Source organism: Beta vulgaris, chromosome 4 (assembly GCF_026745355.1).
Source record: "Beta vulgaris subsp. vulgaris cultivar EL10 chromosome 4, EL10.2, whole genome shotgun sequence".
NCBI classification, from domain to species: Eukaryota; Viridiplantae; Streptophyta; class Magnoliopsida; order Caryophyllales; family Amaranthaceae; genus Beta; species Beta vulgaris.
In genome coordinates, this window is record NC_079205.1 from 16,213,301 (window position 1) to 16,226,242 (window position 12,942).

General features: G+C 33.0%; 2 protein-coding genes across 2 annotated transcripts; one reads left to right on the forward strand and one right to left on the reverse strand.

Moving 5' to 3' along the window:
* The first annotated feature begins 2,799 nt into the window (after positions 1-2,799).
* Positions 2,800-7,332, forward strand: LOC104884575 (glutathione transferase GST 23). The gene is made up of 2 exons (XM_010669253.4): positions 2,800-3,627; positions 6,728-7,332. The coding sequence occupies exons 1-2, from the start codon at positions 3,316-3,318 to the stop codon at positions 7,088-7,090; spliced, it is 675 nt and encodes a 224-aa protein (XP_010667555.2). The 5' UTR covers positions 2,800-3,315; the 3' UTR covers positions 7,091-7,332.
* A 736-nt stretch (positions 7,333-8,068) lies between these two features.
* LOC104884574 (uncharacterized) lies at positions 8,069-12,524 on the reverse strand. Its single transcript, XM_010669250.4, has 4 exons — positions 11,872-12,524; positions 9,715-9,819; positions 9,529-9,585; positions 8,069-8,837 (listed from the first exon to the last, which is right to left on the reverse strand). Exons 1-4 carry the CDS (start codon positions 12,229-12,231, stop codon positions 8,520-8,522), a joined length of 840 nt encoding a protein of 279 aa, XP_010667552.2. The 5' UTR covers positions 12,232-12,524; the 3' UTR covers positions 8,069-8,519.
* Positions 12,525-12,942: the final 418 nt, after the last annotated feature.

A 12,942-nucleotide genomic window follows, 5' to 3' on the forward strand; every position in this document is an offset into this window, starting at 1 on the left:
TATTCGCCTATATATTTGACCATGTATTTATTAGTTTTAGATAAAATAAGTAGTTACTATATGATATGTTGTTAGATTCATCTCAATGTATACTTTCATAATATTAACTTCTTATAAGTTTTACTAATACTCATTAAACTTGTTAATGGGCAAAGTATTGCATCAATAAGCCTGAAAGTCAAAGTGTAACATCTATTTGTTACAAAGAAAGTACTTATAATTTTAACTTATATGTAATTAACAAAATTAATATTCAAAGTCTGCATTTATTTGAGTCCCCCAAAGGTATGTTACAATTAAAAATGATTGCAGGAAGTGTGCTATTTAATAGGATCAGTATTACCTCCATGAAGTAATATCCATTCCTGAACAACACATTAAGTATTTCGAGTTGTGGATCTTAGTCAAAAAAAAAAATAAGAGAAGCAAGTAACAAAACTTAAACTGCTTGTTCGATACAAGTGCACTCAGTTTATAAGTCTCAACAGTTTTTTTATGTATATCTTTTTTTCAAGAGATATTTTATTTATTAAAGGTCAAATAATATCTATAATAGATATTAAAGAAAAATAAAATACAATCAAACAAGTTCAAATTAATTTTATCTTTGATAAAACTACAATGAACCAGATCGAATGTTGTGGTGCATGCCCCTTGTATTTGTTGTATCAATAAGCATCTAATAATGAAATCATTTATCATCTTGACATAGTTTGAGAAGAACATATTTGATCTGACCATGTTGACCACATCCGAACTTTCAATATAATTATGTTGATAGAATTAAATTTCAACCCATGAGAATAATTTTTCCTTCCTACAAACAAACAAACTAGACTAACAATTCTCATTGGGAGAAGGAAGCCTCTGCAACAATGGAAACAAAAATTCTATAATAGGGCACGAGAAACTCTTATAAAGAAACACTAACTTATTTAAAAAAAATATATAAGAGAACAAACTAGAAACAAGAAAGAGGGTGTGAGAGAGAATTAGGTTTAGGAAGAAATATTGATCAGTGATATGTCATATATATATAGTTGTTAGGTGCATTTAGGTTCCATTTTATAGTATTTTGTTTCATATTTAGGTTCATATTGCATCATATTCTTAACTTATGTTATTCTACTCCTATTCGGTATGTTTTCTTGTTTTTGATGAATTTAAGGTAATGAGAACATATTTGGAATATAATTAGATAAGCTTGAGGATTAGGAACACTTGGAAGGAAGGTACAATACATAAGGATCGCTACGGATATTTTATAGTACGAGTTTGAGTAAAAATAAAGTGAAAAATTATTAGAAAAAATGTGAAATAGGAGTCATGTCTACTCTTTGACCATGACTTTTGATGTGATTTTGAGAATTGAATAATTCCAACAAATTTAAAAACTAGATTTGAATATCTTTACAAGGATATATAGGTGGCATCTTAGCATGTATAGTTTAATAACTCAAAAAAATAACACCCGAGTCTAGGCCTCTACTGGCATGGTGAAAGATCTTCCCCTAATAATTCCAAATAATAAGGTAAGTCTTACTTGGTTTTATGATAAGTAACCCCTTCTTGATGTAGTCATTCAATCCTATACAATAATAAAACTATGAGTATTAGAGTGATAACTCCGAAGCATTATGTTGACTTATACTTGCATTTGATGTGAATTAGTCTTCAATATAAAAATAAGGACACAATAACTAACATAGAGAAGTAGAGAAAGTTTGATTGACAACTCTATTTCTAATTGAGATTTAGAATGGAATCCCGTAGAGCTAGTATATGCATTGAAGAGGATTTATCAAGTAGGTAGTTAACACCTAATTAAAAAAATTGAAAGTATTGGGTCAGACCGTCTGACGTAATGTTTATTGTCAGACGGGCTGAGCCCAATACCTCTTCTCTCTGCTTCACTTTTTAGGTCACATTCTCTCTCCTCTTTCTTCTTCTTCTCTGGATTTTCATATAATCCACCCAGTTTCGATTCTTGAGCTGCAATAATTTCATAATCTCCTTTTAATGAAGATAAGACTTGGAAGATTTTCATGAATTTTGAATCCATGAAATGTATGCTATAGCCTATATGTACAGTTTAAGTAGGGGATTGAAATCTTTAGAAATTAGGAGACTATATCAAACTAATTAGGCACTGAAGTTTTTTATTTCCATCAATACGTGCTATCAATTGAGTGTTTATACTGTCAACTCTATCAAAGTAGCAGTAAAAGGGGAAAAAAACTCGAACGGTTAGATATAATGAGTGTGACTTACACAGTTAACGCCGGGGGTGGTTCGCGGCAGGTGGAATGAGCGGTGCAGTTGTACCTTGAGCGGTGCCGTGGTGAGAGAATCAAGCTAAGAGGAATGAAGAAGAAGGAGAAAGTGAGAGAAAGCAGAGGTTAGTGTTTTGTTTTTCAGTTGGACTTTGTTTTCTTTCAGTTGGACTTTGTTTTCTTTCAGTTGGACTTTGTGTTTCTTTCAGTTGGACTTTGTTTTGTTTCAGTTGGACTTTGTTTTTTTTCAGTTGGACTACCTGAAAAAAAATGAAGACTACCTGAAAAAGAATGAAGACTACCTGAAAAAAATGAAGACTACCTGAAAAAGAATAAAGACCAACTGAAACCCAAAGTAAGTCTAACTGAAGTACAAAAACCAACTGAAAAAAAAAAAGAAGACTAACTGAAAACAAAATGAAGACTACCTGAAAAAAAAAATGAAGACTACCTGAAAAAAAATGAAGACTACCTGAAAAAGAATAAAGACCAACTGAAACCCAAAGTAAGTCTAACTGAAGTACAAAAACCAACTGAAAAAAAAAGAAGACTAACTGAAAACAAAATGATCGAAGACTACCTGAAAAAAAATGAAGACAACCTGAAAAAAAAATTAAGACTACCTGAAAAAAATTAAGACTAACTGAAAAAAATTGGAACCACCTGAAAGTCGTCCGACCAAAGATTATGGTCGGACGAGTCCGACACAATACGTTCTCTAAAAAAAAAGGTAATCAACAATGTGTTTCTTCACATATTTGTCTTCACAAAATAAAAATAAAAAAAAAAGAAAGCTTTAATTTTTCCAACAGTCAATGATCTTGTTAATACTTATTACAAAGTAATTTCAAAGTCTTACTAAATTTAAGATTCAAAAGAGCTAAAGTTAAATATTAATAGAGCACCTTCCTAGTTGTTTCCCTCGAAAATAACCTCTAGTAACAAAACCCATATCCCCAATCATCATCATTACTCTATAAATACACCCCTTTTCAATTTTCAAATTACATGATCCGAAAGCCCATTTTTTTCAAGAAAAACCATGGAAAACGTGAAGCTATTTGGAGTTTGGTCGAGCCCATTTTGCAGCAAAGTGATTTGGGCACTAGAATTGAAAAGCATAAAATATGAATATATCGAAGAAGATCTTACAAACAAAAGTTCATTACTTTTAGATTATAATCCAGTTCACAAAAAAGTGCCAGTGTTGGTCCATAATGGTAATCCAATTTGTGAGTCGTTGATCATCCTTGAATATCTTGAGGAGATGTGGCCTAATCAGCTTCCATTATTACCAAAAGATCCCTATCAAAGAGCAGTTGTCAGATTCTGGGCTAAATTTGCTGAAGAGAAGGTAGATTCTCAACTCGGTACTAATAGTACTTGCTATGAGCCTATGATGTAGTACTTAATTTTTTTTTGTTTTTCTATTACATTATATGAGATTTAAGGTATGTTAATACACAATTTTGATCATTAATATCATTAAACATTTCATAGTAAAAATATTAATTAATTTATATTTTATATGAAAAAATTGATAATATTAATCCCAATTATTGTCGGAGTCACTATGAAATGTCTCTAGTTTTATTTATCTAAAAGGGTCCCATGAATGGTCCATCTTCCCAAATGGTTCTTCAAACCAATTATCCAGCTAAACCGGTTAATTATATTAGACTCTTTCAATGACTTTAATTACTTAAGAAAAATGGTTATCAGATTAATATTGTGTGTCTTAACTACTTATTTAGTATTTTAATTAAGTTAAAGGATCGTTTTGAGAAAAAAGCCCAAAAAGTTGGGACCATTTTAAGATTATCAAAAGTTGAGATCTTTTAAAGTGAATCAGCCATAGTTAGAATCGATAGAGTCTATATATACTCCCTCTGTATTTTCTTAACTTTCTCATTTGGAATTTTGACATTGTTCACAACTATAAGGGATCTTCGAACCTTTTCTCAATATATAAGAAAAAATATAGTCATGTAGGATCGTGCGTGCTTGATTCATCTCAATGAGTATTTTATTAATATCCAATTGTTACATTCTTTATTAATATATAGTCAATGATGTTTAAAGTCAAAGAAGTGCATTCACAAACGCACAGAATAAAAGTAGGAAATATAAACAAAAGGGGGGGAGGGGGTATATATATAGCCGACAAAATAGACTTGTACCTGAAACCAGTTTTCCACCCGAAAATAATGAGCCGACATAGAACCGAAACTCGAACTCGAGTAGAAAGTAATATAGACTCGAATATGACCCGAACTCGAATCTTCCCGGCACGGAAGTGTCCCGACCCGAATTGACCCGATAATGATGATATGAACCCGACCCGAAAAGTTGTCATATTAGTTAATTTTAAATAAATTGAAGGTAATAATTGTTATGAAATACTATACTTCCTCCGTATCAAATTAAATGCAATACTTCCCTTGACACGGGCTCCGAGGTAAAATTTCTTACGGTAAGATTAATGCAAAAGTTTAGCATTTGGTATGTTAATAAGGAGAGAGAAAGTGAGGCCAAAAAACTAAAAAGGGGGTGGAATGGGCCGCCAGATTACCACCACCACCGAGGCACTGACAGTAATTATTTAACTTACTCTCATTAGTCTTATATGTGTTTTATTTATTTGCGAGATTGAAAACTTGATTTAACTTTACCTGATCTAACCTAACCCGTTTTAACTCGACCCGATATGATTCGAAATCTCATGTACCCGAGATGGACTCGTATCCTAACGAACCCGACCCGTCCTGAACCTAACCCGAATACAAAATTGACGCGATTATGTCCCGGCCAGTATGATCTGTTTGCCACCTCTAGGGCTCTTGTGAGAACACCTCCTCTATGTGAGAATACTTTTTTTATGTGATAACAAATATGTACCTTTGGATCTAATCTAATCTAATTTAATCTAACCGTTTGAAAATCACTTATGAGTTATGAGTAATGGCTATTTCGTAATTTAGGTTAACACTTACTCCCCCCCCCCTTCTACGCCAGCCACTTTCACGCAACTTCATTTCTCTCTCAATAATTTTACACTTCTTTTTCTCTCTCCTCTGTATTATTTCGTTCATATATGGAGATTTCTTCAAAGTTTTAGTTCGATTATTTTCGAATTCCACACTATTCTTTCCAGAATTCAACAGGTATTATTAGAACTCTTCTTGCTGATTTTAGTTTGATTTTCTTGTAAATTGTAGTTCATTTTTGTTGTTTGATTTTAACGGAGTTTTCTTCAAAGTTTTAGTTCAATTATGTTCATTGATTTTAATGGAGTTTTCTTAAAAGTTTTTCGACTTTGGGTATTGATTGAAATATATTAGAATTGATTATCGTTTGGTATGGAATTCTTGTGGTATTGATTGAAATTTCGATATTTCACATTATTATCATTTCGATTATAATCACATTATCACCATACATGATCAATTTATGCAAAATGTATATCATGTTCTAAAATAATGTATATCATGTTCTAAAACAATGTATATCATGTTCTAAAATAATGAGTAACATGTTCTAAACCAAGTACATCATGTTCTAAAAGGACATACATCATGTTCTAAAATCCATAACATGTTTGAAAATTTTCAGAATGCACTTGACATATGAGAAATGTCAACTACCAAATCACTAATTTCATTCCTTTTCTAGCCCTTTCTGTTTTTTTTTTTTTGCAACCATGCATGGGTTTAATACAACTTCGGTCAAACTTAAAAGTAGTTTTTATTTTGGATTTTGTTATTATAAACCAATTCTAACAAGGGTTTTTACTTTGGAAAATCACTCAAACTTACAGACTTTAGAACAAGATCCATTAAGGAATAGTTATGGTAAAATAATTGATAGTTATAGGTGAAAATCTTGTAATGTTTTTAAATTCAAGTTATTTAAAAATTGATAATTCATTTCAGGATTGTATTTAATTAAAAAAAATGCGATAAAGTATGGTAGTGTAGGGGGCAATCACATCCCCTCCAAAGATCTAAGAAGGGGGGGCAGCCAAAGATGGCATGGCCATCCCTCTTAATTTCACCACAGTCCCAAGGACATGAGTTGTCCTCTATAAGATGACGATGCTTGAACAAAGTGGCCATTAAAGGGTTGCATTTGGCAAAAAAATCCTCAAAAAGTCAACATGGAAGGAAAAAGGGTGAATATATGTTTTCTTTTTAGGGTCACGTGAGCCGCACGTGGGGTTAACGTAGTCACATTGGGGGCGGTAGAAAAGTTTTCCTCCGTAATATAGTATTTCACAATCTTAAGTGTTTTATAATGTAGTTTTCAACAAAATTTTTATATTAAGTAGTTTTTTCACAAAAAGTTGATTTTATTAGGTGGAATCCGGCAAAATCTCACAGTTATTGCTTTGGGACAACCTAACATATGACTTTTTTTTTTAGAAACTAACTTATGAATTATATACAATATCATAGGGCATAGCAATTTGGATACTTTTTCGAGCCACGGGGATGGATGACCAAGCCAAAGCTGGAAAAGACTGCTTAGATATGCTAACAACTCTAGAAGAGTATGACCTAGAAAAAAGTTCATTTTTTGGAGGTGAAAGCATTGGAATAGCCGACCTAGCAGTTGGGAGTGTAATATACTGGTTGGAAGTTGTTGAGCTTACAATGGAAGTCAAATTCTTTGAAGCCAGTAATTTTCCCAAGTTGTATAAATGGTTCAACAACTTTAAGGAAATTCCAAAAATCAAGAGCAACCTTCCTGATCAACACCAAATGTTGTTATACTTCAAAAAGCTGAGAGCGAAACTGACAGAAGCTACATATTTGTGAAAACAATAAACGTGTTTAATAAATGGCTAGTTTGATATGTTGTTTTTATTAGCCTTTTTTAGCAGCTATATTTTGATAATTACTTATTTGGATGTAATGTGGAATAGTGGATGCTAAGTAGTGATGATACCTTTCAAGTTATAATAAAAAACTAGAATGCAATCCTATCTACATTAATCGTTGTATTTTGAGCTCGGAAAATTCGGGGTATTACAATCAGTCTGGGTTTCAATTTTTTTTTTTACAAATTTTGGTGTTTTATTTTGGTCGGTTTTGTTTTTTTTTTTACAAAGTTTATATGTTTATTTTGTTGGATTGGATTAAATCTAGGCTTCGAAAGTTCGAATCAATCAAAATGGAGGATCGGCATCACTCTAACTGATTGTTCCTTAGGTTTTTGTTTTCAATATTTTCCTTTTTTTTAATTTATTCCTCTTTTTGTATACTTATCGATCTAATTCAAGATTTTGTTTTTGCAAGTATTAATAAAATTGAGCTAAATGATTGTTGAAATTCGGAGCTCCTTTTTTTTTTACTTGACCTAAGAACTGATTCTATATTGTGAAATGTAGCACAATTATTAACTTGTTGCACTGATTTTTTTTTTTAGTTTTGATGATGCATATCATTTCATTGTTCATGGACATGGCATTGTTTAATTACTTCCGTAGTCTTCGATCCTTCTTTTCATTCTTTTATTGATTTCAGATCACTTAAATTCACTAGAAAAGATTTTTATTTTTAATTTTCACATATACGACCTATTGTTGCAGAATCAATCTTTTTTTAAACAACAATTTGCCTCTCTTGGGTTTTAGTTTGTACTGGCTTCTCCTCTGCCTCCTCGGTGGAGGGGGGTGTGTTAAACCTTTAGCTTGTACTCGTCTGTTCACCTATTTTTTTTATAGCCAATAACAATTTTGAATTGCCAAAGAAAAATTAGAAATGTTCGACGGAAAAACTAAACGCACCATACCGAGAGGAAAACAAACATCATATTCCAAATTAGAGCAATAGCTCTGAGGGTTCCGACAATCATGATCGACAAATTAAAAGTTGCACAGTCTCTATGAGAGATTTCCATCCTCTTTAGTCTTATAAACATTGGCAGATGAAATATAAACTCCAACTCACACCTATAACCAAACTAAACCAGCACCCCTAGCTGATTCACACAAATAGATATTCCTATACTCTTGTTCTCTTTTACACCAAAAATCAACTATTAAAGAAACAAAACCATAAAAAAGCTATTTTAAGAAACAAAGGAAAACAAGAACAAAGAGCAGGTAAACAGTAAACATCATCATCTGCTTGCATAATCAGGTATCTTAAAAAGATGTCATAAAACTTTGACTCCTAAACTGGGCTACTAATTACTAAATACAGGGTAAAAAAAAAAAAAACAAACTTCTCCTGCAAATATAAGTTAGAACAAAGGTCCAGTCCCGCCTTCTTTATCTGCATCTGGGATACTGGAGTACGCGAAGACAACATTTGACATCTCCCAGCCCCAGTCATCTCTCCTCGAAACATTCAAGTGAGGCCAACGGTTTATTCTCACATAGTTTCGCCTGACCTTTCCATCAGCATACCCGGTAACGATTGTGTAAGCACATTCATGCCCACCCCATACCTTGTCTTCAGGGTCTGCAGTCTGGCTCCCATCCGGATGGAAGTAACGGTGCATAGGAGGGCCTACACCTCCCCAGTATGGGTCCAGATTTTTCCAATAATCAGGGGCAGCCTGATGATAGAACACACATGACATTGTTGAGTTCTAAAGAGAATTGCCATATTTCGAATACAAATAGGAGCTAAGATCGTCTGTGATTCACAAGCCATAAGACTAAAAAGTATGCAAGATTTACAAAATCAAACAGAATCTTAAATTTAGTCAGAGTTCTCTTTCTACTCAATGAACTAGGGTGAATAACAATGATCTGTGTAAGTTGCAAGACTATAAATTTAAATAATGAGGCCATATATATGATGCATTCTCTTCACCTCATCTTCTGAATTTATCTTAATGATCTCATTGAAATATATATGAACTTATTAGAAACTTACATAAACATATAGGAACTTATAGAAACAATTTTCTAATAAGGTGTTAGAAAATATATGAACTATCAAAAATTATAAACTTATTTTTTAAGGTACGGAGAACACGTCCTAAACATAACGCTATGTACATTATGAATATGGTTCCTGTTCTATATTTGTATCCTGGATTACTGGTATACAGCTTTACACGCAACACAACCCACATTTAGAGAGAATGTTCTAAGGTTAATTTCCAAAAAGGTTCAAAGTAAAAAATAAGATCTGATTCGTACTGTTATAAATGCAGATAGACAGTTCACAAGAAATCCACACATTTGAAATGAATATGCACATAATCACAAAAAGTTACTGTATCAGAAGTAGAAACATACCTCAGTGAAATGGAACTCCCAAGAATGGTCCCAGAGATCGTCCCTCATGATACGGGTCTTTATGCAGAAAAGGTCAGTAAGTTAGCAAGACAAGACAGAATCAACAAGTGCACTCGATACACCAGCGTTTACTTTAAAGAAGGGGGACAGGTTAAAACCAATGGGGGCAAGAAATGGAAGACTCACCCGCTTACTGTCAATGACTGCACGGGAAAAACAAGCCAATTTGGACAATCCTGGAACTTTCGACCACCGAGGTATATGTGCTTTCCCAATCCACAGTTGCTTACACTGAAATGATGAAGTACACTAGTCAGAATAATTACTCCATTTCCTAATAAAGGAACAACATCACAAGTGCAGAAATCAGCACAGCCACAGGAAGCACCGAAGCAGAGCCATGCAGCTGTATTATCAAAAGAGACATGATAGAACGGAAGATAACTGCCACCTATGTTAGTCGAACTCTTCATTTGACCTCAAGTCCCCATGTCATATTTTCAGCAGTTTTCTGGACAAAAAACCATGGAAAGTTTTAATTAAATTGCCGAGTCTGACCCTTGGACACATTCTTGGGTCTGACACAACTGACCAGATCCAAGTAACCCACCAGAAGTATCCCAGTTCATATGAACATGACTCTAGAAGACCGCCGTCTATAATTTAAAGGCACATAAGCACGTAAAGCAGAAAAGAATTCCAAAAAATGGCCTCCTTGAAGTTAGTTTCCAGTGGCAGGTGATCACTAAAGAGTTCATCTGTCAGTGACTAGTAACCTCAGAAGTGGGTTGACTTCAACTTGGGTTTCAAACTCCATACAAATAGAAATAGCTACTTTTACAAATGAACTTACCTTCTACTAAGAACAGAACTCGTTTACGTAGAAAACCTCATATGAGAGACATCCAGTAGATAATTTAAGTTCATGTTCATCTCTAATCTATAAGAATTTTTCGAATTCTCAGACAATTTAAGTAGCTCAGTATACAATGTCTTTTCATTCTCGAACCTCTCAAATATACACTAGGATATTAATATGGAAAATGACTCACTTGAATCCATTAAACCCAATTGTTAACAGTTTCACAAATATAGGATATTCATAGAAACAAATTGTTTAGAATTAACAAAAAAAAAGTAGCATAACACGATAAGAAGAATTCCTATGGACTGCCTTGCACAGAGCCCCACCCAGAGGTCTATTACAAGCCAGACACCCCCCAACCCCCTCCCCCTTAAATCAACCTTGCTAGGAAAGATGGAAAAACTCACCACTTGAGCCAATTATCCTCGATACCATCTCAACACGTTTAATTAAACGAGTCAATACAACAAAGGTTTTCAGCCATTTATATATATGACACAAAACAAACTTTTATTCGCTCTATATATAAATCTACAGAAATTCCATCGAGTCAACCACATGAACTTTGCTTATATTTTCTCCATTTTTTTAAAATGTTACACTTTTTATTTCAAAAAATTTTAAATTAGATATTACACTTTTATTTTGGATAATAACATCTCTCTATCTCTCTCATATCGCATGTTGACATGAGATCCCCTGTTTTCTTTCTATCTATCTCTCTTCTCTCCAAAAATAACCTAGGAGTCCATAATTTAACAAGTGTAACATATAAAAAACGGAGGAAGTGAAATAAATTGCCTAGCCAAGGTGGACCAAGCGGTGGGCATGCGGAAGGAATTAGTAAATTACCCTTACATCTCCTAATGGCTAATTGTTGAGTAAAGACCAAATTATCCCTATCATTTTGGCTTAGATAGAATAAAAAATTGTATTGCTTACCATTTTATTCGGAAAACTCAAAAGAAAAAACAAACAGCATATATTACCACTAAATAACAAACGGGATTAGATAGCATTAAAACTTAAAAGCCAATTAATTTTCCGGGTAAAAAAACATTAAACCTTTCATCTTCTAAAATCAAGACTTTCGAATTTTAATGGCATAGTACTACCAGCCTATTACCAGGCAAAAAAAATTATGTATATAGTTTCCAACACGCATGTTTAACCTATATATTATGAATGTACGCATTGAGACAAATCTAACTAAACTCCACGGATATGTTTTTTTCTGTGCAATAATAAGAATATTTGATCAAAGTTTATAAAATTTGAGTTCCAAAATAGAAATAAAAATTATATTTTGAAAACGAGGAAGTATATATATTTTTTATTTTGAAAGGACCAAATTATGATTTATGCATATAGATTATAGACAGTAGATTACAAATAACATATACTTTATAACGGAAATTCAATATAATAAATGAAAATAGAAAAGAATTAGAAAGAGAGAAGAAAAAAAAAAAAATTACCAAGGGAGACCAAAGCGAATCAGAAGAGGCAAGAGAAAACCAAGAACGAGACACGAGAAGAGAGCGTGCCAAGCTGCGTGCATCTAATTTCTCCATTATTTTCATTACTATATCTTCACCCAATTTAGAAACCATTAAATCATCATCATCATCATCTTCATCTTCTTCTTCTTGTTTACTTCCTCTCTCTATCTCTTCTCGCCATAATCCTCGTCGTTGATGCTGTTTTTCCAAAGTCATTGTTGTCGTCGTCGTCATCGTCATTCTAATGAAGATAGTATTATTGTCTTTCATATTTAACTTCATCCTTTTCTCACCATTTATACTATCCACCGCCCTCAACATACTTGATCTCGCCATTTTCAGATGATGAACGAATTTGGTCAGAAACTTTGTTATTTATTTTATAACATGGAAGTTTGGCCCCATTCGATGAAAATAGAGGGAGGGGGAAATTAGTAGAAAGTTTTGACCGAAGACACGTGGGTGACACGATGTCTTATTTTTATTGATAAGTGTGAGATGTGAGATTTTTGATGTTGGGAATCTCGACTTATCAAAGTATTAACAACAATAAGTTGTTGTTTACTTGTTTTCAATCCATCCTATCATCATTCACTTCTCTTCAGGTGTACTAGTACTCTCTTTCTTTCCCTTCAGGATACAGTATCATTTGAAAAAGAAAAGCAAAATGTTTTTATAGAGAAGGTTCTAGATGAGCAGATAGTAAAATATAATCTTATGTGTATTATATAATACCTCCGTTTCTTAATAAGTGCAACATGTCCCTTATTTGGAATAGTCACAATAAGTGCAACCAAGCTCAAAATGGTAAAAAAAGTTCAATATTATTACAAATATGCCACCAAAAAGCAAGAGGGGACCACAATTTTTTTTGTTTCATCACTTGAATTACTCTACTTTATTGTGGTCCCAACTTTCTCTCTCTACATTTCTTGGTATTCTCCCACTTTCTCTATGTTGCACTTATTAAGAAACGGAGGAAGTATATGGTTTATATATCAGTTTATGATGAATGAACTCTAATATGATTTGAGCTATTATTGAAAA